This window comes from Uloborus diversus, chromosome 1, assembly GCF_026930045.1.
Source record: "Uloborus diversus isolate 005 chromosome 1, Udiv.v.3.1, whole genome shotgun sequence".
Taxonomy (NCBI): Eukaryota; Metazoa; Arthropoda; class Arachnida; order Araneae; family Uloboridae; genus Uloborus; species Uloborus diversus.
This window is the reverse complement of record NC_072731.1, coordinates 31,306,631-31,333,179: the sequence shown is the minus strand read 5'-3', so window position 1 is coordinate 31,333,179 and position 26,549 is coordinate 31,306,631. Positions and strand designations below refer to the sequence as shown.

General features: G+C 32.5%; 1 protein-coding gene across 2 annotated transcripts; it reads right to left on the bottom strand.

The window, feature by feature from the left end:
* Positions 1–432: 432 nt before the first annotated feature.
* Positions 433–26,343, bottom strand: LOC129234522 (transcription factor IIIB 50 kDa subunit-like). 2 transcript variants are annotated; one of them, XM_054868529.1, is made up of 3 exons: positions 26,188–26,343; positions 15,967–16,014; positions 433–4,561 (listed from the first exon to the last, which is right to left on the bottom strand). In XM_054868529.1, the coding sequence occupies exons 2-3, from the start codon at positions 16,012–16,014 to the stop codon at positions 3,428–3,430; spliced, it is 1,182 nt and encodes a 393-aa protein (XP_054724504.1). In that variant the 5' UTR covers positions 26,188–26,343; the 3' UTR covers positions 433–3,427. The 2 variants fall into 2 exon arrangements, with proteins under 2 accessions (XP_054724504.1, XP_054724503.1); XM_054868528.1 differs by lacking the exon at positions 26,188–26,343 and adding an exon at positions 23,037–23,088.
* Positions 26,344–26,549: the final 206 nt, after the last annotated feature.

Here is a 26,549-nt window from a genome sequence, read left to right as displayed (position 1 = left end):
ATTTATCATTTGCAGAAATTTGCTAATGTATTACAGTCGACTCCTGCTACAACGCGATCTGACTTACGCGAAACGGCTATAACCCTATTTTTTTCCCCGGGTAAAGAATTTCAGACCTAACGCGAATTCTTCGCCCGCAACACGAAAATTTTCCCAAAGAAATCGCGGTGTGAAAGTATCGACTTTGTTATTGGATATTAAAATTTTTTTACATTGAATGACCTTCATCCCTTTGGCATCACTGAGAGTGGAAGTTCCCACACCATACTAGTCTGAACATCGCTTATACAAATAACTACTCCTCATTTTCCATTTATTTTTTTCATTCTATATGTCAAAGTTGATGAAATATAATGACACCTAAGAGTGCTGTTCCGTTTAAAGTTTGAAGATAGAATGAAAAAGAGAAAGTTTCTGACAATTAAAGAAAACTAAAGATTATGTGCTTGAACAACTATAAAATGCGTTAAATGTAGCACGACAATTAGGTATGGGTGAATTTTTCATATCTGCAATTAAAAAGGAAGGAAAGGAAATCCATAAAAGTTCACAGAGTAGTTTCTAAGCAAAATGCAAAAATTTTGAAAATGGAAGCTGCTTTTGTATTGTGAATTTAAGAAACCAGGAAGAATGGAAACGTTATGAAAGAACTGGTAAAGCAACTTTATTGTGCATTTAAAATTACATAAGAATAACGGTTTGATCACGCTGCATAAAATCACCATCTGCGCTTTTTTAAGTTAAATATCATTACTGGATCTATTGTACAGTACAACTAGTGCATTTGTTTTTCTTACTACATAATGTATGTATCGTAGTGGTTTATTTTACGTCTTTCTTCCCCATTGATCATTGATTTTGTGCATCGTAGCAGTTTTTTATGTTGAATAAAACAGTTTTTTGTTTTAAAACGCAAATAAAAATTCAGTTTTTTATGTGAGAAACAGTAATGTATAGTTAAGAAATGGTTTTCAACAGTTTGAGGTGGTATTTACAAGAGTCTTTAACTATATGGGTATGTTTATTAAGTTTTTACGCATACCCTTTTCCACAATGCGAAATTTCGACTTACGCGAGGGGTCCTGGAACGCATCCCTCGCGTAAGACAGGACTCCACTGTAATCATATCCCACCCCGAAAAGAAAAGTGACACAACTCGAAAACAAAAACCCAGCAATGGAAAAAATCAAGGTTTTATGCAGTAGTATTTTTAAATGATTTTGTCTCAAATATTACAATAAGTGCAAAAAATTTATAATGTGATGTTCACTGGTTAGTTTTTGTTGTCTAGATTAATAATGAAAAATAGAAGTTCGAAAATTTTACTTCTAAAGTATGAAATTTTAAATGATGTGTCACTGTTGATTATATCATTTTTACACCACCATGCAGCAGTTATGTAAGCTAACTTTATGGGAGTTTAGTGGCAAGAAAGAGATTTAAATTTTAAATCAATAGCTAGTAGGTTTTTAAATTTTTGAGTTATCACTTTCCTTGTGGCGATGCAAGGAAGTATGCTTAGGCAGTGGTTAAGAGTTATGGTTTCTTTTCTTCTTTTCTTTCATGATTATGAATGTTCATGAGAGAATTATGAGGGTTTTCATTTTTTGTATTGAAATATGCTGATTTTTTTTTTTTTTTTTTTGCTTGGTTACATTAAAACTTCTCTTTTTTTTTCTTATATAAAATTGAGTTATTTTGAAATTCAACTCAGTTTTTAAGAAATGTTGAGGAATATGCTCCAACTGAAAGAAGCATAATAATTGGCCTATTTTTTACATTGGTTAGTACTACGAGTAACAAAGTAATTGGCCTGGATCACAAAGTTCCAAAATGCATGGGAATTGGAAGGAAAACATATTATTGAAATAGGATGAGTTATTTAATAAAATTTTCTTAAGCATAGGATAAATACAGTAATTAGCATATGGGGTCAATTACCGTAGGCAGCTGCTACACCAAAAAAGTAGGGGGTCAAAGAAAACATTAAAATAGAAGATATTATATAGATATTATAGAAGGTATTATAAGCCAGGGCTAAGGTTGGCTTATGGGCTTACTGCCTAATACCTAAGTTTTGTCTTTAAGAGTTGAACTGAAGCATGCTGCAGACTGTGTGAGATAAACATACATTATCTACCAGTTTGTTGGCATTCTTGGCTTCAACGAGATTATATCTGCCTCCAGCTCAGTTATTCACTATTCTAGACTGATTGGTCCATAACAAGGACAAAACTGCAGTTTCTGGATCCGTAATAACCGGATGTCTGTATATTGCATAGTTTTGCTTTAGCCCTGGCTTACGGTAACTTGCTGCTTAACACAGACACTTTTTGGAGTTTATACTTTATAGAGAGTTTACAAGTCTTGCACTAAACTAAGAAACATCAATACATGTAGCAAAACTCATGGCTGATTAAATGTTACAAAATTTTTTTATTGGAATTGTAACTTTTTGTGAAAATACATTGGCAACTTGAATAAATAAATACAGTTGATTCTCTAGCTAACGACTTTCAAGGTGCCTCAAAAAATCGTTCTTAAGTAGAATGCATCTTTAAATAAAGAAAGTCATTAAATAGATCGTCATTAAACAGAGAACCCACAGAACGTAATTCATAAAAACACATTTTACAACATTTAGATTTTAAACATCAGAGAATAACTCATATCATAAATTGCTCAAAATTAAAGTGTTTTCCCCCACAAAAAAGAAAGAAAATAGAATGTAAAATCAGAATTCGAACTTCAAAACACAAAGCTACTGAAATAATACTAACTTTTGAAACAAAAATTTGAAAAAAATAATTGTTTGAAACTGCAACAGTAATTCTTAAAATTAATTTTGACAAATATTTTACAGATTTATAGGATATTTATATAGCATTATTTTAACTTATGCTATTACTTTCTTTATCAGAGTTATTAATTATTTAAATGCAAACATGCAGTGATGGAAAAGATAGAAGTGGATTGGTTTGGGAGGGGGTCTTTGTCTCCGAGGTCAATGAAGTCAATAACTAAAAATATGTTTCTCAACTGTTTTGTTGTTATTCCCTGAAAAAATTTTAATATTAATTTCCTTGAAATCGTCTACATCTTTAAAACTTTAAATGCTTAAGAATGTAATTAAACATACAATTAGGTTATGAGTGCAATAAAAGTACAGTGTTAGTCTTCTGGCATATCTTCCATGATCATAAAATCCTGGAAACTAATTTCCTACACCAATATTTTTCTTGCTTAAGAAATTTTAATGGAAAGTCTTAAAAAATGAATATCTAAGACTTTTTCTCCTATTTCATACTGCACTTATAAGTTGACGCATGTATATATATTTTTTTCTTTGTGATTTCGTCCTTTATTTTAATAGCAGGCTTTTTTTTTCAATGCTTCTGACCCAAATATTAACGTTGTAGTCAGCTCATCATTTTAAAGCCAATATTCTATCGATCACAGTTTTTTGCTTGCTTGTAAGTAGATAACTTGAAATTTCCTCATCGTCTAAAGGTTCTTCTTCTTTATCTGAGTCATATTCTTCAATGCTTTCAGGAGGAGCAGTTAATGTTTTCTTACTAGGCTTATTTCTAAACATGGTGTATTTCTCTTGATCCATAGCTTCTTGACTCATAACTTTAAACAAATCATTGCATAATGTTTCAAAATTTTCCAGGATATAATCTAAATAATATAACACATTCTTTTTGGTAATACTATTATTAGAATAAGTAGGAATTTTGCCTCCAAGTTTTAGTAGTACATTAGTGATTTCTGAAATTCTAGCATCATAGGCTTTGGATGCCCTACTTGGCCCACTTAACGATAATTCTGAGTAAAATTCCTGAAAAGTTGTTCTTCTACGTCCAAGATTAAGAGATTTCCAACAAAGGAAGGCACAAGCTACAACTACATTATAGGGATTTCTCCCTTCACACAACCAACAAGCATTTGCCAATTTTACCAACTGCTTAGTTTTCTCTACTAAAACAGGTTTATCTTTATCATTTAAATTAATAAATAGGGAGTAAACATGTGATTCAACTGAAGTAGGCAATATAAGCTCTTGAAATTTTCTATCAGGTGTTGATAAAGCACCACTTGAAGTTTCATTAACACTTCTATGGGTGTACCAATTATCAAAATACCTCTTGCTGCGGAAAAATGTTTTTTTATCACATTTCAATTTTGAACACAAATCGGTCAGAGATGCAGACACATTGTTAATGTTTAATACCTGATTCACACAACACCCCACCATCGCTTCAATGGCCTTGCGATGTCTGTAATTCCTTGCAAAATATGCACCTTGAAATAAAGACTCAATATCGGTTTGTTGCTCTTTAGTTATAGTATAAATACGGCACAAATTTTCTAGAACATCCATTCCATATTTGAAAGATGGTGATTGCAGTCCTGATTTAGATTTTTTATTTTTTAAATATAAACGTGGTGGACCAAAACCATTGTGTGCTGATGACTTCCGTTGCTCTTTAGGCAGGAAAACATCTGTTTGAAAAGTCCACTCATCAACACAGAAGCCACATGAATGACAGATCTGATCCTAAAAAAAATTTCAAATCTTAGTAATAATATATACTAAAAAGCTCATAAATTGTTCAACTTTTATATAATTAATAGATAGAATATTTTTTTCTATTTAATATAACAATTTTTCTTACTCATTGAGCAATAGATGCAAACAAATATAATTAAAATCGTGAATAATAGAACTTTTCAAACATTTAGATTTTGAACATATAGTATTTGGAGGTACAAAAGAGAGTAACTCTCGCATCAAAGGTCAATAGATTCTAGGGCTCGACCAATGGCATTTTTTGGCCGATGGGCCGATTGTTCAAAGATGGCCGATTGCCGATGGCAAAAAAAAAAAAAAATAACAGAAATAAATTGATAAGATTGTCAGGGATTTAAAGGATCATTGAATCATTTCACTTTACTTCCCTGCTCCAAATAAGGAATTGTTATCACAAAAAAATAAAATAAAAAAACAGATTTTGACCTAAATTTCTATTTTACGATCACTCAATTTAAACTTCACAACTTTTTTCGGCACATCTGTACATGCATATGTAACTAAGAACATATAGATGACCAAAATATCCATTTTGAACCCCTACTTAGTTAATTATCGCAAATTCTCTTGTGATGTCTTCATGTGCGTAGACTTACGTCACTCAAAAAACGTTATGAAATAGTAAATTGATCTAAAAGTTCGAGGACAAGTTGTATAAAACCTTACCCTGAATATTTCACATTACCGAAGTACGTCTATCTACAAAATAGTCACCTGGAATGACTATGCACTTCTGCCAACGTTCGTATAGCTTTTAGAAGGACTCCTGGAAGACATTTATCGCAAACTCCTGTAAGGCCTCTTGTGCTGCTGCTTTAACTTCATCGTGGGGAAGAAGTCGACTTCATGTTGAGGATGCACGGTTCGATTGGTCAATGCTCTGATATGTCAAACAAATAACATAACGTTTCTTCGAACATAGCTCCGTGTGACTTTTACATGTTCCCAGCAAACAAAAATGCATGGACGCCGCTTTCATCCGTCAAGAGAAGATAAAGCTGCATCACAGAAGGTAGCGAAAAAATGGCTTCCAGGAGTGTATCCAAAAGTTATATGAACACTGGCAGAAGTACATAGCCCCTCAAGGTGACCTCTTGAAGGTGGATGTGCTTCGGTAATGTGAACTATTCTGGGCAAGGTTTGATACAGCTTGTCCTTCGAACTTTTGGATCGTACTACGTACAATCTGTATAGGGTGTAGTTATGCTTCTCCTTTTTTGACTGCTTTATGATGGAAGACAAAGAACGACAAAAAAAAAAAAAAAGAAAGAAAAAAAGGAAGAAAACAAAGAGACTGTTTAATAACCAATTGATTTGTTTTGTTTTTTAAATTGAATGTATAACCAAGATTTCTGTAATATTGTAATAATGTATGGATTTAGGTGCACTAAACATAGTTAAAAAACATTAAATTATGTTGTTTAATTATTTAAAAAAAATTAAGAATAAAACTATGAAACCGTCAACAAATTACGCAATTAAAGTGGAAAGATTGCACGTAGACTTTTTAGTCAACGATTTAAACAAAAAAGTAACAGATAAATTAGAATATTAAATCATAGCAGGAATATTTTTATACTTGTTTAAAATTTATGAACAGAAAAGTTTGCATTTTGCATAAAAGCTATAACAGTGACATAAATTTTGCGGAAAAAAGAAATAGTCATAAAAAGAGCGAAGGTCTTAAAACGCAGCCACAATAAACATTTACCCCAAGTTAATAACTGAATACATATACTACTTGATCTGATGTTTGCACACGTAATATTGAACAATTTGATTGTTTAATCTTTTATGAAGCACTAAAAACAAGTTAAAATTAAATTTTTCAATTTAACAATATTTTTCTAAAATTGAAAAAATTGCATAATAGAAAATCCTTGAAACTTTTCTCTAATACATAGAAATTGAAAATATGATGAAAACGAAAATAACTTACACATTGATTTTATATAGATGCATAAAAATAGTTACTTACAACAGAAAAACAAATCGAACGCTATTAATGATGCAAAAAAGAGGGCGCATTACGAAATATTGATGAAACAAGTATAAGAAATATGCAAAATGACATTTCTTGACCAAAATAAATAATCTCTAAATATTTAAGAAATGCTTGAAACGGCGAGGGTGGGTTAAGGGGTTCACCCTCTGATTTTGGAGTAATTCACAACATTAAATTTCGGCCCCAACTTCGGCTTCATTTTTTTAGTACAGAATCGCTACCACCAATGCCTCGGAAGAGTTTCTGAATCTACTTCAGCACTTCCGAAGAAAAAATTGAAAAGTTTCTTTGATTTCCGAATTATGTCATCATTCAAAACGTCTTTGATCAATTTTTTACATTAATGTTCTAAATTCTTCCTAAACAATAGATAAAGCTTGAAAAAAAAATCTCTAATTTTATGAATAGTGTTAGTTTTAAACAACTCAAAAGTACAACTGGAGTTTAATTTCAGAAATTGAGGGAGTGGGAGGAGGGGCACGCAAGTGTTCTCGGAAATACAAAAAATAGTCGTAAAAATAGAGTTCAAAATAATCATAATCATTGAGTAGAAAAACCCTTTTAAAACTTGCACCAGATTTTGTTTTGACGTGCAGTGGCGTATTTAACATATAGCAAATGATGCAATTGCGCGAGAGGCCCCATAACCATTAGGGGAACCGTAGGAATTACAAAAATGCTTATGATAAATGAAAATGTTTTACAACTTCTGTGACAGAGAAATAGAGCACCAAAATGTATTTCGACGAGCCCCAAACTGGTAGCTCCGCCGAAGCGATACAGAAAAGACTGCATTACTGTGATACGTATTACAAATATCGAAAATTATAAATTACCGTCGGTTCAAAGGGAATCTAACAAAATGAAACAAAACCGGTTTCGCCATCTCATATTTGTTTCCATGGTCTCCGATTCGGCAATGTATCACCAAATGATCGTCAGTCTGAGACGGTATATTAGTTTTGCATCGAAATAAGTAATTAATAGCCACAAAAAAATTAATAAATAGGCTTTTTAGAACACCCGATCGAAAACAAAAAGGGAAGTGCACAACTGGAACGTACACACACCCCACATGCAAAAATTTAGCCTTCTACAATTTACCATTTTTGAGTTATGACTTATGAGAGATACATACGTACATCCAGCCGCAAGAAACAACGCAATAATTAAATTGTTTGGTACCTGAATGCAGTATTAAAAACTCTTTCAAGGGAGACTAAAATAGAAATTCATACTGAAATTTAAGTAAATAATTTTATATGAAAACAATAACTCCCTTTACTTTGGAATAAATAGTAAAACAACAAAGGTCTTTTTTTTTTTTTTCAAAAAAATCGGCCAATTCCATCGGCTTTTGGATGTTTTTTAAGGCCGATGCTTGCCGATGCCGATGGCTAAATTGTTGAACCATTGGTGCCGATGCATCGGTAGAGTCCTAATAGATTCTACACTCAGTCCATATGAGCTTCTCTAAATGGCAGCCTCTCATCAGGATTATTTTTAAGGAAAGGGTTTTCAGACCTTTCAGTGAGAATCTAATAATTCCAATAAACTGTTAGTTTAGCTCATGTAAAATGTTTAATTGCAACTTGTAATAGTCAGTTATGATGTGTATTATACATTTCTTGAAAAACATAATCAAAGAAGGGTTAAAAAAGGTGAATACTTTTTAAAAGGTGAGAAGAATGGTTGATAGTTCTGAGAAAAAACTTGTGCAAAAATGCTTACTTAATGGAAGACAAACACAGATACAAGGTAGATACGGTGCCATTGCCCTTCCCTTGAGAGACTCGCCACTGGTAAATTTTTGATATTGCAGTTCAGAAAATGTAATTGTAGGCTATCCTTGATAATGTTAAAATTAGGAAAACAGAGGTTTGGGGCTCTCCCCTGGAAATGTTTTTAAATTGAAGTCCTACATGTTTGCAAATCAGGATACATAGCAATGGGTATGTAAAAAAATCAATCGCCCTTCCCTTTAAACATTTCTGGATAGAGGAATAATTGAAATTGAATCTTTGCATTTTTAGCTACAACTACTACAGCCCTCAGCAGCAAAATTTTCTTCAGCAGTGTGCAATCCAGATTAAAAATACAAAAAATAGCCTGCAGAATAATCCAACATTAAAGCAATATTAAAATCTAAATCCACTCCGAGAAATGCTCAAAAATAAAAAGCTAAATTAAAAAAATTACACGAGTACATGCTAGCAGTAGATCCATGTACATCCCAGAAAATATGGTACAAATCTTCCTCTGCTGAAATTCAAGTATTTTTTTCTTTCAACATTTCAGATTTTTCTTCTCTCTTAACTAAGAAATAGTCTGCAGACTATGTCAAGAATTTGCTTTGCATGTCTCAGGGTTGTCCTGTCTCTGCCACTAGGCCACAGTCTATCTGACCTTTGACAAAGGGATTTCAGCCTTGTTTCAAGCATTCAAAAATATCGATCTAAAATTAGCTGCTGAGTCATTCCATGGCAAGTGACCTAGGGGTCCCCACTCGACCATCTTTGATTTGGATGAAATTTTATAGAGGTGTAGAGATGCTTTCGAAACTAACCTATGCAAATGTTCAGCTTCCTAGATCCAAATCCTGAGGATCTCTGAAAAATGTGATCCATTACGGTGGATCAGCTTTTTGTGCCAAATTGCCAAGTTTAGACTAAGTTAACAGAAAATTTTATCAAACTGGAAGCTTGAAATTTTAGGCCCTGAAAGTACATTTGACTGTTAATATATTCCATTATTTTTGTAAATTTGAGCTCGTTAGATTACGTGTAGGATGCACATGAACTTGTGAAAAAGCGCGATGGGGAAATTTTTTTCTTGGATTTTAGGTTGTCATAAAATCTGAACAAAAAATATTCAAAAGCTAATACTTCGTGATTCTATTGTAAAAATACTTGTTTTTAATGGGTTACAGTTACAAAGCTTAAATATCTATATTCTAAAAGATATTGACATCCAAAATGGCTATCAAAACTGTTCAAGTGAAAAATTGCCTATTTTCAAAGCGCTATGGCTCAAGTTTGTTACTTCCCATCTCAGGGCATATTTCAAAGAAATTTGACTGTGTGGGCAACTCTAACTTCCTCGGAAGGGGGGAGGGGATTGTAAATGTGCAGTTTATATTAGTTGAATAATCGTCAAAAAAGAGTTGGAGTGTAAAATTGGAATTAGGAAAATTATTGCTAATGGTCGTTTTGTTCGATAGGAAAGAGTGTAAAGAACATAAACGCTGTGACTCAGTGTTTAAAATAGTTCAAACAGTCACTGAGTTTTTGAATTTTTTTAATTTCATTCATTATAATACAACCATTCATTTTCATTTTAATATAACCAAATTCAAATAACATTGTCGTTTTCAAAAAAAAAAGATTTCATATAAAACCTCTCTAAAAGTTCAGCTTCTGGTTTTCCTTCTCTTCGGTTTTTAATTTACAGAAATTTTATGACGGATGGTCGCGGGTTGAAATAGGCCGTCTCACAGCCATTTATAGCAATATTCAATCTTTTATTTATTGGTTCAATTGTCGTTCCGGCAGGATGGTACGATTTGACTATATTATAACTGGAAACTACCCGCTCCACCTGCATCGAATAGGGAGTTGCCATGATAAGTGTTCCAAGCAACTTTTTGAGTGGCCCTTTGGATACGACGAACATTTTCTTCAGTCTTGTGGAAGTGCAGGAACCAATGTCCGAATTTGCTGGGAGAGTTGGAATTTGATCAATGAGCGGCCAGCTTTCACATACCGAATCCGCAAATTTAGAAACTTCATTCGGAAACAGTTTGGAAAGTAAAATTTCTCCGATGGAGCAACACATAAGGCTTTGGCAGTTTTTCAAGTTTTGGACTGTTCGTCATTAACTCTATCTTTAAGAAGATTTATTGATGATAGGATAATTTCTTGTATTATTGATTCAAAACGTCTTGAATATGTTGTGACATTAGAATTGACTTTCTCCAGACGTTTACTGGGGTGGTATGTAGGTGGGAAATTTTATTTAACTGTGAGGACAATTTTATTTGACTGTGTGGGCAATTGTTCAAAAAAAAAAAAAAAAAAAACATTAAAATATGCCCTGTCCATCTTCTTTTCGTTAAAACTATTAGAAAGAGCGGATTTTTTTCCTTTCAAAATAAGTTTTTTCTTTGATGGTGTTTTTTCTTTAAGGATAAAAAAATGAGCTTAAATTTCGGACTGTCGTATTGAATTGCAATGTTTAAGAGCAGGTGGTGGCAAAATTTATCACATTGTAAGCATGAAATTTTAGGGGTTTAAAGTACTTTTGGTTGTCCATGCATCCTAGTATTTTTATGAATTTAAGTTCTTTAACTTTTACTTAGCATGTATGCAAAGCTGCAAGAAAAAGGCAGTGGAAAAACTTTTTCCTGGATTTTAGAATGTTATAAATTCTGAACAAAAATGATTCAAAAACTTGTACTTTATAATTCTATTGTCAAAATACATGTTTATAGTTGCAGAGCCTAAATATTGATTTTCTGAAAGATATTGGCATCCAAAGTGGCTGTCAAAATCGTTCATGTGAAAAATAGCCTATTTTTAATGTGCTGTAGGTCAAGTTTGTCACCTTGCATCATCTTTTTGTTGGCACCATTAGAAAGAACAGATTTTTCCTATAAAAATAGTTTTTCTTTACGATGGTGTTCTTTCAGATAAGCATAAAAAAATGAGCTTGAAATTCTATTTGTCGTTAGCGAGAAAATCTTGATCTGCAATAAATAAAGAATGGCGAATGGTGCTTCCAGAACAGGATTTTTTCTGTTTCTAACGCATTTAATTTGCAAAAGAATTTTTAAGAAGAAAATTAAAAACCTATTTCTGACTAATGACAGTTGCAAAATCCCATTAGTTGGTGTCCACGGCATTCAAAATTCTTTATTTATTGTAGAACGATGACATTCTAAAATCCAGGAAAAGTTTCTCCACTGCGTTTTTCTTGCGACTTTGCATTCGTGCAACAAAAAAGTTGATGAACTGGAATTCATAAAAATACTAGAACGTATTGAAAACCAAAAGTACTTTAAGCCCTTAGTGATAAAATTTGCCACAATTTGCTCTTAAATATTGCAATTCGTTACAACAGTCGAATTTTCAGCTATTTTTTTATCCTTAAACAAAAGAACATCATTGAAGAAAAAACTTATTTTAAAAGGAAAAAGTCTGTTCTTTCTAATGATTTTAATAAAAAGAAGATGCGAGGTGACAAACTTTAGCAATAGCGCTTTGAAAATAGGATATTTTTCACTTGAACGGTTTTGATAGCTACTTTGGATGTCAATATATTTTAGAAAATAGATATTTAAGCTCTGCAACTGTAATCCATTAAAAACAAGTACTTTTACAATGGAATCACAAAGCATGAGCTTTTGAATAATTTTTGTTCAGATTTTATGACAACCTAAAATCCAGGAAAAATTTTCCCCATTGCGCTTTTTCACAAGTTCACGCGCATGCTACACAAAATCTAACCAGCTCAAATTCACAAAAATACTTGAATATATTAACGGCCAAATGTACTTTAAGCGCCTAAAACTTCAGGCTTCCGGTGTAATAAAATTTTCTAAAAACTTAGTCTAAATATAGCAATTTAGCAAAAAAGCTGATCCAACATTTTGGGTCACATTTTTCGGAGATCCTAGATCCTCAGAATTCAGATCTAGGAAGCTGAAAATTTGCATAGGCTAGTTTCAAAAGCTTCTCTACACCTCTTAAAAATTTCATCGAAATCGGAGATGGTCGAGTGGGGACGATATGGAAAATTAGCCCATGACTCTGCTATGTTGGGCAAATGTCTCAAGATTGTCAAACTTTCTAATTTAGAACTTGTTTGTTTGAAAATGTAGTCAGCTGGGTGGTATGGTGGCCAAAGCATAGAAGGCACTGGCCTTCTATGCTTTGGTCCTGGGTTCAGACCCACAGTGGCTAGTCGGTGGATTTTCGAGATGCAGAAAATCATTAGCGGCCATGTCGTATGATTATGCTGCATGTAAAAGATTCCTTTGGGTGTGTTATGGTTCCTTTTAGGGAACCTATACTCACTGGGACATGTAATTGGTAATTGATCATTCACACATTATAACACTAAGACTTTACTATTCTTATAAATACATTGACTTAATACATAATGCTAAATACAAGACAGAGTGTCGCTAATGAGCACAACTCCAGAGTCCGTTTAGATCTGCTCTGTTCTGAGAGAATGTCACTACGATTAAAATAGCGGAATTTGATTAATTCGATACACCACATTCCTCCTTTTTTAATCTTTAGTAGCCCAGTCTATTTGATGCTTTTCTCGTGCAGGTGGAATGCCGAAGTGGAACATGTGCAGCTGCTGGCTCAACTGGCATCTTGGTAACTGGCATAGGTCTGGCGGCTTCTGGTCAGACATCAGTCATCTCCGAAGGCATGAACTGGTCTCCATAGAGATTGCTGCTGTCATTGTTGGCTGGACCGCTTTCAGGAGGTACGTCACTGGATCTTTCCCGAAAGAAAGGTCGGCACACCCTGTTGACATCTTCAATGTCTCCCCCGTCATGTATTTGGTCGATGTGACGTTGCCAGAGTAGACCATTCAGATCTACTGTCTAGTGTAGTTGGCCGTCTTTGTTTTTCACAGTTCCAAATGGTCATTTTCTGTCACCTTGACGATAGTTTCTAACTACAACCTTGTCTCCTACATGTAATCCTCTATCCGAAAATCTATAAGTACCCTTATAAACTCTTTCCTGGACTCTGCTCTTTTCCAGAAGCTTTTATCATCTCTATCTAATATTATGTCCATAATTTAACGGAAAAATAAATTTTCAAGGTTAAATTTTAAGCTCCAACATAAATTGTCTCATAAAGTCAAATAAAACCATAATAGCAAAAATCTTGGAAGTAATAAAAACATTGCAAAAACCAAAAATGTTCCTCAGCTGGCTATTCTCATGCTCACTCTCCTGAATGTCAAGAATTAAGAGTTGGATAAAATATATTCAAAGACAAGACATGCTTGGAAAAATAATTTTCAACTTTTGCACCTCTTAATTTCATGTTACAGTAGAGTGCCTAAAATCCGCCAACCTAAATTACGCTCACAAAGTTTTTTTAAAATTTATCTATCTTGTTTTTTTAACATTAAGAGATAAGTATCTAGCATTTATAAAGAAACTAAATTGTGCTACTCAGATTAAATGATCATTTGTAATGCAATATATGAAAAAATAAAACTTGAATTAGTGTTTCAAATTAAAGTTTTAAAGCAGGTTGTTTCTCCGTTTTTACTCTGTTATACACATTTTTAAAATTAAGTATTTTTGGCCACATATATGGTAACAGCACAAGTCACAGACATTCTTAAAACATCGCTCTCGGGTTAACTCAACTTTCTGAGCCTTTTAATGCATTGTCCGTTTTCCACGAGAAGGCACTTCTCCCTGCTTTCTCGAATGCAGACTTATGCCAAGGTCATCAGTAAAGGTGTCTCTGCTTGTAAATAAGACAACCTTAATTTTGGCGTGCATTTTAATATGCAAAATAAGTCTTAGTATCCTTTACATTGCTTGCTTCGCTTGTCTGTTTCTACTTTCGTTATTCTTACATTTTAAAAACTGCTGCTTTTAAGACGAAATGCTATGATCCAAATATGCCTTCTGCCGAAAACAGCGAAAAAGAATAATTGGATATCACGTGAGGAAGGGGGAGTCAAGTGCCTTCTTCTGGAAAACACACAATAGTTATACTTTTTAAACTATTTTTCTCTCATGCTAATGCATCCCATCTAATGTTTGGCTGCTTCTGGATCCTCTGAATTAGTTAATTCTATTTTTATTTGCTCAATTTCAAAAAAAATTCCAACCCCCAGTAACTGACACTAAAATATCTGATGGGACCCAGTAACAGACAGGATGAGTAATAGACAACATTTCCCTTTTCTTTTCAAAAAGTGTAAAAGTTCTTTATTTTTAGAACTCAAGCCTTATCAAATTTAAATGAACAGGAAACACCAGCTGAATGCTTGGTGGCTGTTCACAACCTTCTGGACTGCCTTGCAAATACCAACTGGCTCATAAAATTTACTCTGATTACACTAGATGTCTGCACTGTATTCATGGGTCACAGTTTTACCCACCTAAAAGGCTAATTATTTAAATTCAAACTGATGACTGTCTATTACAGTTACTGGACACTTGTCTGTTACTGGTGACCTTACCATAACTGTAAATATGTTATTCGATGAGAAAGTTTATACTATGTGTTTTGTTCTTTTTGCTTGAAATCTGCTTTAATAATTCAAAATAATGATCATTATTTTATGTCCCTGCAATCCTAGAATGAGCACAACCTCTGGTCCAAAGCTGTGAACTTTTCGACTATTGAATGTACGGTATCCGCCACTAATAAAATCACGAGATTATAAAATCAACAGCTTTTTAAAATCAAATCTGGAAGAACAGAACCATTACAATACCAAAACATGTTAAACACAATTTTTTAATAAAATCACTATTGCCGTTTTATAAAATCAAACTTATTGACATCATACTTAAAAAATTGTTAAAGAAGCACCAAGAAGTGAAGGAATCAGTCTCTGAAAATGAAAAAAACTCAGAGTCAAATTTGCCTCTTCAATAGATGTCAGAAAAGCGCTTGGTAATGTATGATGCACTTTAGAACAAAGAGAAAAATATAATGTTGAACGTTACAAAAACACTTTGTAAACTCGCAAACAATATTGAATCTTTGCTTTCCCGATTCTGTTAAGCAAACAACAATACACCTATATTTTAAGATCCTTGTGCAAATAATTTTAAAAATGTACCTAATGTTTAGTTAAAATGATGACTGTATTTTGAAATACCTAAAACAGAAATAAATGAAGTAATTCAATTCATTTTTAGAGTATTAAAACTTCAAAACCTTTCTTTTTTTTTTTTGAATGCCAGTTAATAAAATCAGCCACTTTATTAAATCAAATGTCCACAGAACTAATGTGATTTTAATAAGCGGCGGGCACTGTAATATGAATCAAAGATAAGTAAGAGGGTTTAGTGTAGATAGTAAAAAAAAAAGAGGCTGATATGTTGAATATTGTGAGAAAATGAAAGAATGAGTGATTTACTATTTTTTCCTGAAACAATTTACAGACAATATGGCTTTAGTAGTCTGACAGATTTAATGTTGAAAGTACATTTTATTCAATCTATCCCATTTCATTTAGAGAAAAGTGAGTATGAAGAAAACAGCTGTCTCTATGGTGTTTAAAAATGTTTACTGTTAATAGGTTTTACAAGCTTTAAAGATTACGTTCAAAATAAATGAAAACATAGTAAAACAAAAAATCTTACTTCCTCCATATCCATCTCTCCACATTTTTCACATTTGATGCTATCCATCTAAAAGGAAAAAGAAGAAAAAAATAAAACATTACATATTTAATTATTTCAGAAATGTCATTGGAATAATGTCATAGACAGAACCCAGAATCATGCAGGTGCAGATTTACTAACCACCATCAAACACTTTAAAAACTAACATAATAAAAGCTGACAAATTGCTTTTTATCACACACTGAAATGTGCTGCTGGACTTTATCACTAAGATCGATGATCAGTAGCTTGCCTTTTTAAGGAATCTAATGGTGTTGGATGACACTTATTATGTACAATTATATAGTACAGAATCAATTATTATCAACTTCAAAAAAAAAAAAAAAAAAAATAATAATAATAATAATAATGTCAGAAAATTAATGAGGAATTTCTTTATTTTGAAGGAAGCGCTAAAGAAACAATACATACAGTTTTAAATACTTAATAACCATACATAACTTACTGTCCGTCCATCACGAGAAAAGCCCCCGCCGAACTGTCTGCACCTGTCTATTGCTATAGCCACAAGGCTTGTCTCATTTTTAACCCCTGACACACAAAGGAAGGAGGTTATAAGTTTGACGTGTCTGTGTATCTGTGCGTGGCACTCTAGCGTCAAAACGGATGGATCGATTTTGAAAAAAAAAATTTGTTCGAAAGGAAAGTTGATCGAGGGTGTTCTTAGCTAGGTTGTGTCTTTGGATGACATTAATTAATGAAGATATTGATTAATGAAGACCTCTAAAAGGTTTTTTCTGATTTTTGCAATGAAAAAATATTTTTTAAATTATTCAAAATTTAATACCAGAATAAAGAGATTTTTTCTGTATCTGGTAGAAAGTGTTTGGAATTTCCATGTTACATATAATTTGAATTATAACATTTTTTAAAGCAGATTTTAATACCGGCTAAGCCTTTATGCACGCGATTGATCACCAAATTAATGGTTAGCCGACAAGGAAATTAAACACAATGATTTAAAATTTTTATCTGTTGCCAGTTTCTATTTGTTCGCAAATAAAATGACTGAAATTGATTTTTAATAGTATAAGGCTTTTAAAAGGATTTTCAATTTTCCCTCTTAATTCTACAGTTGCGACTCAGTCGGGGTTTTTTAAATTTTTTTCTTTTCAAGGGGAGCTTAATGTTTTGGAAAAACCCGTATGACTGCACAAAGGCGAGAAGACGAGTCCAAAAAACCTCCTGCTAACCCTTGCAGAAAATGAACGAAGTCCGTCTATATGGCAGTAGACAGCTCAGACTTTACGGCCGGAGCTTTCCTCGTGAAGATGACAGCAGACAGTAGTGATGCAATTAATATTCAATTTTTAAAATTAAATATTAAAAATTGAATAAAAAATACATAATTCAATTTTTAACTAAAAAGCAAGTCTACTACTGGGCTCTGGTTAAATACCACTGAAAAAACAGCATTTTTATTTTTGCATTAACAAGTGTTTATAATTGCCACATTTAATAAAAGTTTATTTAAAACTATCTATAAATCGCTTTTTATTTTTCACTTTCCTACGCTGACCAACTTTTACCACTTGTTCTAAAAGAAAGCAAATTCATGTTAAGTTTTTAAAACTACATGCTAAAAAAGAAAGTGAGCACAAAAAAATTTAAACAAGATAGCATAATGTGTTTTCTTTCAATAAGTGCTGATGCTAGAAGTTGTTTGGTAAAGCACAAAAAACCTTGTTGCCAGTGGCATTTTTTTATTGGAGAGAGGGGGGAAGAGGGGACGCCCCCAAAGGAATAAAATTAATTCAACTATTCCATTAAATATTCTTAAACTTATTTATTAATAGCACAAATTCTTTAAAGAATTACTTAAAAAGGATTTCATGAAAACTTAGTTATGAAAAATTGATTTGGAGGCACTTTTCCCTTTTACTCTCTCATGGCCCCCTCCAAAAACTATTTCTGTATCTGCCACAGTAAGGAAATTAATTTGCTAAATGGTTTATACAGTCGTCTCTTTTCAGGGTTCATACTCGATTTGGATGAAAAAATTCCATGACTTTTCCAAGACTTTTTCATGACTTCAATAAAAATTTTCATGACCTTGTTTACGAAGAGAATAACACTACTTAATCTCAAACTTGCAAAGTTTTGGAAATGAGCTTTAGCACAACGCCTATAGGAATGCCACAGCCTCATTGAAGCACTTACTCGTAATGGAAAAAATATAAGTGTACACCTAAAAAACTAAACTATTCTTATTTGTCTTCATCACTTAAATTTAAGTAAAGTAATAATGCAGTGAAACTAAAATTATGATGCTGAAATGTCTAATTTTTATATATATATATATATAAACAAGCAGAATAATAATGAATGAGACAAAGGTTGAATGAGTCATCATTAAGTTTCAATAAATTTGCTTCAAAAGTTGCCTTTTAGTGTCCAACAGCGCATTTAATCATCCACATAACTTGACAGTATTTTGGTTCTTTAAAGTAAAGCCCCATAGTTTAGTTATGTTTCTAAACCAGATATTTTTTGAAAAAACCATTCAGTAATGAATCAATCATCTGATTCAAAAGTACATGATTTGTTTACTTATTTTCACATTTTTAAATGCATATAAATTAATTGATTCAGAAAGTCCAGAACATGTTCGATTCTTGACATTGAACGTAGCAGTGGGTTGCATGGATTAGTTTTGTGGGCCGTATGTTGGGCACTACTGTAGTACAACTTTAGTGTATTAGAATTCCCCTTTTTCTGTATTCTATCGCCTGACTAAAGATCTTTATTTTATAGAACCTTCAACAAATTAAGATAAACTTTGATAAATTTAATAACAAAGATTTTACAAGTACTGGAATCAAACTCGGATGCAATTGGATTGCTTTTCTGAGCGGGCGTGACAAAACCAAGAACTTGCAAGTTCGCTACTACATAATATAAAACATAAGAAGTGTTGAAAATAACAGTAAATTCAAAATAAGAGATGTCCAAGCAGTAAAATCACATCCCAAAAAACGCAAGCAGCTGCAACAGAAGTGAATACAATAATTTTTCAAAATTCAGATTTGATTTTGGGATAGTTCAAATTTTCCACTTTTAATAACTCTTTTTTGCTATCACTCAATATTTGTAATGCTCTATTAGTTAATGTTATTTTATCTCTGTCCAGGATATTTTTCCATGACTTGAAATAAATTTCCATGACTTTTAATGGAAATTTCAATTTTCTATGACTTTTCCAGGTCTGAAATTCACTTATTTTTTTTCCATGACTTTCCAAGATTTCCATGACCTGTACGAACCCTGCTTTTTGCCAAACAGTTTTGTAGACTATAGGTATCATCAGTAACAACAAATTCAGATTAAATTAAATCAATGTCGTTATCAATTTCCTTAAACAGTATTTATAGTGCTGACTTTCTGCACGTCCTCAGCCCACCCCAATTCATATTGCATATACGTAATTTTGCAAATCTTTGTCCGATTCCTTGGTAAAGGGCTGTTCATATAAATAATGTCACACTTTTTTTCAACATTTTTAACCCCCTCCCCCCCTGTTCTTCCCTTTGTCACAAAGTTTATTTTACAAGCTTCTTTTCATACACATATTCGTATTAAAAAATGCTTGATGTCACACTTCTTACTCTTTCGTTCCCCCATATCACAAAGTCGCAATTTCACGAGCCCCCCCCCCCCCCACACACACCTTAAACATCATTTGTGCTGTAATAATCCACAAATACTTCTAATACTTCTTTATTGCCCATCAGGATTGTCGAATTCATTGAAGAAAGAGGAAGTGCGCGATCCTTTCAAGTCGGTTTGAAATTTGTAAATGGCAAGTGTTCCATTTTTTTTGCCATGAAAGTGCGTGTTTTAAATTCTGTAACTTCTGATTGGTTGAATAAAATATAGCAAAACAGCATATCAAATCAAAGGAAATTTAAAGCTATACAACTTTGTCATTGACAATTTTCATGAATACTGATCCTGGAAGGCACTAGGAACAAATGTTTGACAAAAAGAGAGAATTTTTCCGGAAATCATCGATTTTTCATAACATAAACCCAGAAAATTATTGGAAATTTGACAAATATGTGTAGAAAGTTTCATAGTAACTTTAGTCAGCTTGAATTTTTATTTCAAACGCATTTTTTCCACCGTTCCCGACATTTTCTCAAGAAACCCAAAATTTGCTTCCCCCTCCCTCCCACCTTTAGCTCACCCCCCAAGATCGGGGACTTTCAGTATGTTTAGTTACTAACTACCCCTAACAATATTCTGAAGACAAAAATTATCGCATATTCCATGTACGCTACAATGTGCTCATTGACTGGACTATTAGCCCACTTTTGGGTTTTTTTTAATTTTCTGAAAAGTTTTTAAAAAAATTAATTAATTTAAATACTTTCACACTTTAAACTTTTTTTTTATTTGTTCTTCACCACAGACAATGAACATAAAAAATGAATTTCGAACTGTAATAGTATTTCTTAACTCATAACGGCATTAAAAAAATACTTCAAAGATTTTAAATAAATGTATTTAACTTTTTTCTTAAACTGGTCGATAAATAACTCAAATTAACTTGAACAAGTCCTGTCACGTCTGATTTTCTCAATATTTGTGGATTGTATAGAGGAAACTAATCTAGTTAAAAGGCTTTCATGTGAATTATTTTCTGCAAACCAACACGTCACAAATCTCGAATAAACACAAGGTATATTTTTTAGAAATAAACAGATTTTTCAAACGGTCGACAGAAAACAGAACAGGTACAGCATTTGCATTATCTTACAAAAAAGTCGAATATTTCTTACTCTGTACACAGAAATAGAAAAACAGGCAACATAAAATTCAAAGAAATATCTTGATTAAGCTGGAATTCAGTAAAAAGGGATTTAAACTACTTGAGGATCTACAGTAGTTTTGCATAACAAAATGAAATACAATAAAGTAAAATGCAACAAAAAAAATGTAGTAATTAAAAACGAACAATAGATTTTATCACTAGAGAAGCAACTTTGCCTTAACTGTTGGTAATAATGAAAATTAAAAAAACTGAAACTTCACTATTCTTGTGTTTTTTTGTCTTTTATACTTTTCTTCAGAAAATGCTGAATTTTAACTAGATTTCCAGCTTTTTTTTTTAAACTGAAGACAATTTTTGCACTTTGTCCATATATTTACGCTACAATATGCTAAAAGTACCCCACATTTTCCCTAAAAAAACCCCCATTTCTTTTAAAAATCCCAACTGTAGTTGGGTTTTTTTGGGTTTTATTTTAAAAATCCCAAAAAACCCTGGGTCCATGGGCTTTTTTTAAAAAAAAACCTGGGTTTTTGCCAACCCTGTCCCTAATACTCGAAAAAGAGGCAAAAGTAATCAAGTCAGGGGCGGATAAAGGAGGTCATTAACCCTCTGAAACCGTGGACAGTATTTTACCAGCAAGTAATATAGCCCTATGACTCACCCGCCAAAAAGTAGCTTTATGGGCAACCCCCCTAGCACCCCCTTTTTTTGATGAATCAGCTATATAAAGAGAGAGGGCGCCATTGTTTGCCTTGCAAGCGGACGCTCAGAAGATGCCTAGTGGCAGGCCTGTAAGCTACATTATTAAATGATCAACTTGAACTGATTTTGGAATAAAAGCGTATATAGTTAATTTTAAGAGCATTAAATTAACTATGAATTTTTTAAATGCAGTGAACTCTCGATAACTCTAAGTATCCAGGGCCCCAAAGCAGAATACTACTAAATAAGCGACGTACGTTGCAGAACAGATGCCTGAGCTGCAGAACATCTCTGTTCAAATGTGAGAGCAAAACTCTGATAAATTTTCTGCAGAAATTCTACAGATTTCTGTGAAATTTCTGCAGAAACTATAGATTTTCTACAAATATTTTCCAGTTCAAGAAAGAATTTTGCAAAAATTCTGCATATTTCATTAAATTAGAAGAAAACTAAAATTATAGCAAATTACGATAACTTGGTGGAAAGCTCGTGCTGTTGAATTTGATAAGTCCTTTGCAGGAATAGATTTACTTTGAATTTAAAGAAATCTGCAGAATTTGTACAAAATTAAGATGTTTGCAAAAATGCAGAAAATAATCTTTGACTGCCTACAACCTGCTTTATGCCTTTAAGCACCCTACAGGGATGATATTTTTTCCAGCGTTCTATGTCTGTTTTGTAAAGTTTTCCCTCTTTGCTTTACTTTTTCAGGCCTCATAGCAATCTTATATTTATGATGAACCTGAAAAGATTCTGATTTTTCTAATGTTTTTGGTTCCTTTTTTCCTTATTTTTTCCAATCAATCTTCATCCACTGCAATTTGCATCATAAATGTATGTTTTGGAAACATGCCAACATTAAAACACGTTCATCACCAAAAATTAAGTGTCTTGTTTGAGATCTCAATCTCTTTGCATCCAGAAAATCTTTTAGTTCATTTAGAAAGTCTTGAAGCGTTTTATTATATGCAACACAAACTCGTTTTTTTTTATTTATTATTTTAGTAATTCATTTATTTAGTTACATTTTTTTACTGCTCCTTCACGCCATGCAAAATTAACCAAAAACACGGGGTTTGACGCCTATGTTTGGATTTTTATTAAATTCAATATCTTAGTTCTTTCTATGCATTTTAGAAAGCAAAAGAAAAAAAAAAATTTGAGAGCATCATTTAGGTTTTGCACCTTGTTAAAGTTTTTTTGATTTTATAGCTTTCATGATCAACTAATTTTATAAATTCAGTGCTCTTAAATTAGTCATTTGATTGATGTGATGTTTCCAAAAATATCTCATTTCTAAAGAAATAAATAACAACAGTCCATTTTTAAAAACTGAAGAAAAAAAGAAAACTTTTATCTGAAACGATTTAGATTTTGGACACCCAATTTGTGGAAATGTCACGTTTTTACCCGCACAATGCTGGAAGAACATGCAGAAGAATTTTGGTCAGATAATTTTACGTTGCAGAACATCGTAAAGTATTCTGCTTTGGGGCTCAAGGGACTGGCTAAAACCTTCCGAGTAATCAGTCATTCGAGTTGTTGAAAGCACCTTTTCCAGCCTTCTGAAGAACATTTTTATTTTCTTTTTCAGGAATAACAGATAGATATGGTTAACACATTGGCTATGTTCAGCGACCTCAACTGATAGCTACTGGTAGGTTGATCACATGACACCTAATGACATCAGACGAATAACCCAAATTAAAAAATACTTAATATTGGTCAAAAATTTCACGTGCTTCAATTAACAGCTTAAATTGAGGTCGACTGGTAGATTATAGAACACTGCGGTTAGTCACCGGTCGACCAGTCAAGATTGGCAAACGCAACCTTATAGTTTGGATAAAATTAATTAATAGTAATGTAAAAATATCTTCAAAGAGAATACATTTTATTAGGATATTTTGAAAAAGTAGTCCAATTTGACTGCTTACATTTTTTATCGCCATCTTAAAACGTCATTAAGTTTATTATGTCACAGGCGCAACTTCTTCTTTCTTGATTTCAATTATTTGCAACTCTAGAGCTTGAATACGCTACCTTGCGGCGATTAACAATACTAAAGAAAAAAAAACATTCCATTCCAAGTGTTTTCTTTGGAGTAAATTACAGGCTTCAGACAGCTGATGGTGTGATGTAATTTCAGAAGAATTGAAAAGAAAGCTTCCCACAAACACAATGAAAAATTACTGTCATTCACTAAGCGTCAAAGCAAGTTATAAGTTAGGGCATTTGTTTGTTTTACCTTTTTCATCCATCATTAGACAGTGGCTAAAGCGCTCCCTATAATTTATTGGAGTTGCAAATTGCATTTGTCATTTTGTCCCAAAATCAGATTATTTGAATCAGCTCCTCAATAATAGCTGGCAATGAAATTTTAGGCCATCAGCCAAAGCAAAAAATAGCTGTATCCCATACTTTTACTCAAATTCGCAATACTATGCTCATTAAAGAGCACTACAGTTTATAAATTATCTCCCTCACATAAGCTGATAAGCAAAGCAATGTGTTAAAAGGGGGGGGGGGGACTTTTCTTTTCGCTTTCTTTGCATTTTTATACATAAAACGAAAACGAAACTTTCATAAATGCTTGAACTTTAAAGAAGCACATTCGAGATAACTTTGCATTGAAAACAGTAAATTATTTTGGGATCGAATGAAAACTTTGAGATAAAGGAATATTCGAGACATAAGGCTTCGAGTTATCGGGAATATTTCGATTCGATAGACTCTTGGCGACGCTGCCAAATTTTGGCGATAAACAATTTTTCAGTTGCAACCCTGCTCCTCCAGATTCCCATCGGCAACCCTACTCGACTCCTCCGCCAGCTGTTTTGGCGATAACCGATTTTCCGATGGCAACCCTGCTCCGCTCTACTCCTCGGAATTCTGACCGGCAACCTTACTCACCCCCTCCGAACCGGTCTGCCGGGGTTTCCGCCCCCCTTTTCCCACCTCGGAAATCGCTCCACGTTGAAGCATCGCTTCCTCGTGGTATTTTTTTTTAATCATTAATGTATTTTATTAATTATTTTATTTCAATGTATGGGATCGCAAGATCCCTATTATACCTATGGATCCCCCGGAAGCTGTGAGTATCACTTTTTGATGTTTCATTTATTTCATTCTGTATGTAATTTTTCTCATAAAACGGCTGGTTAATAAATAGTGTTTCATGTTACATGACCCCCTTGTTTTGAATAATTTTCTAAAAATAATGAATTTGATAAAGGCTAATATTTGATTGAATTCTAAATTTATGCTTTTAAGTCGTTTTTTATTTTTTTGCGGCTCAGATGCTATTGGATTATTCCACACATGGGGAACAGTAATTTTGCAACCATGCCGTTTTATATTTTTAATATTGTAATTTTGTATATATATATATATATTTTTTTTTTCTTTTTTTCAACTGTTGCTAAATTTTTTGGCCTCAAAGCCTATACGTAATTATTTTCCTTCTGCCGATGAAAAAGAGGGAATTTTTTTTTTTTACTAACCTAGTGTCGTTAAAAATGGTGTTTTTGAATGCTTATTTTTTCATTAATTACCCCGTTTTGATGGGTTGATTATTTGTTTTATTGCCTTTTTTGTCGTGTTTTTTAGTATTTTTTTCTTCTAGTTTTAGTAGCTTTTTAAATATATTTTTGAGGGTTTATTTGTTTATAATAAGTGTTTTTGATGACTAAATGATTCAAATAATTACTCTGTACTGATGTGTTAATTGCTTTGCTGCCGTTTTATCGTGTTTTGTAGAATTTATTTATCTAGTTTTAGTAGTATTTTAATGTATTTTTGAGGGTTTATTTATTCAGATTTGTTTATAATTAGTGTTTTTGAGGGTTAAACTATTCGAATTTATTGCTCTGATGCGATTATTTATTCAGATTTGTTTATAATTAGTGTTTTTGAGGGTTAAATTATTTGAATTTATTGCTCTGATGTGATTATTTATTCAGATTTGTTTATAATTAGTGTTTTTGAGTATTAAATTATTCAAATTTATTACTCTGATGCGTTAATTTGTTTTAATGCCGATTTTTTTAATTTATCCAGTTTCAGTAGTTTTGATGTACTTTTGAGGGTTTGTTTATTTAGATTTGTTTATAAATTAGTGATTTTGAGAGTTAAATTATTCAAATTAATTACTCGGTTCCTATGGGTTATTTTGAGTATTGTCCTAGTTTGACGGTATTTTAACATAATTTTGAGGGTTTTCTTAGTTGAGGGTTTGTTTATTTAGATTTGTTTATAATTAGTGTTTTTGAGAGTTAAATTATTCAAATTAATTGCTCTGTTCCAATGGGTTTTTTTTGAGTATTGTTCTAGTTTGATAGTATTTTAATGTAATTTTGAGAGTTTTCTTAGTTGATAATTAGTGCTTTTGAGCATTGAAGTATTTTTTAAATTAGTTACTGTTTACTTTCTTTATTCTGTTTCAAAAACACTATTTCATTCGTTTTTCAGTTGGTTAGTAAAAAAAAATATATACTTTTTCCCTTTTTTCTCATCGGCAGAACGAAAATAATAGCATCTAGGCTTTGGCGACAAAAAATTTGGCGACAGTTTAAAAAGTCGCCAAGAGTCTACCATATCGCAATTTTCCCGAGTTATCAAGAGTCGACGACAGTACTTAGTATTATTCAAAAATGATACCTCTTGGCGGCTGCACCTAGAGGAAAAAAAAAGCAAACTAATACCTTTGTTCAGTTATTTTTGTTGTCACTTTTCTTGTTCTATTACACAAAATAACTGTATTTATACAATTGGAATTTAAAAGTGTCGAAAAAATTACATAGGGATTAATAACATTAACCTAATTAAGCCAGAAACTTTATTTTTCATTTCTGTGTTGTTTTTTTAGCGGAACAACTATCAACAAAAGAATAACAAGCAGCTATTGGTCAACCACTGATGCCAAGTTTTACTTCGAAATCATTAAATATGCTGTGGTTCCCCCTCCCCTCCCCGTTTTCTAAATTTTATTCAAAAATCTAATAAATCATAGAAATTTTAAAACATTATCTTTTTTCTCTCTTGTTTGAACTGCATTCTTTTTTTA

What these genes read in the sequence shown, in the direction of transcription:
- LOC129234522 (XM_054868528.1), bottom strand. Translation starts at nt 23,060, where the DNA reads ATGTTCTTCAGAAGGCTGGAAAAG. An exon ending in TCTTCAGAAGGCTGGAAAAG is followed by an intron (nt 16,015 to 23,036) that starts GTGCTTTCAACA and finishes TTTTCCTTTTAG; the next exon opens with ATGGATAGCATCAAATGTGA. An exon ending in GAGAGATGGATATGGAGGAA is followed by an intron (nt 4,562 to 15,966) that starts GTAAGATTTTTT and finishes AATTTTTTTTAG; the next exon opens with GATCAGATCTGTCATTCATG.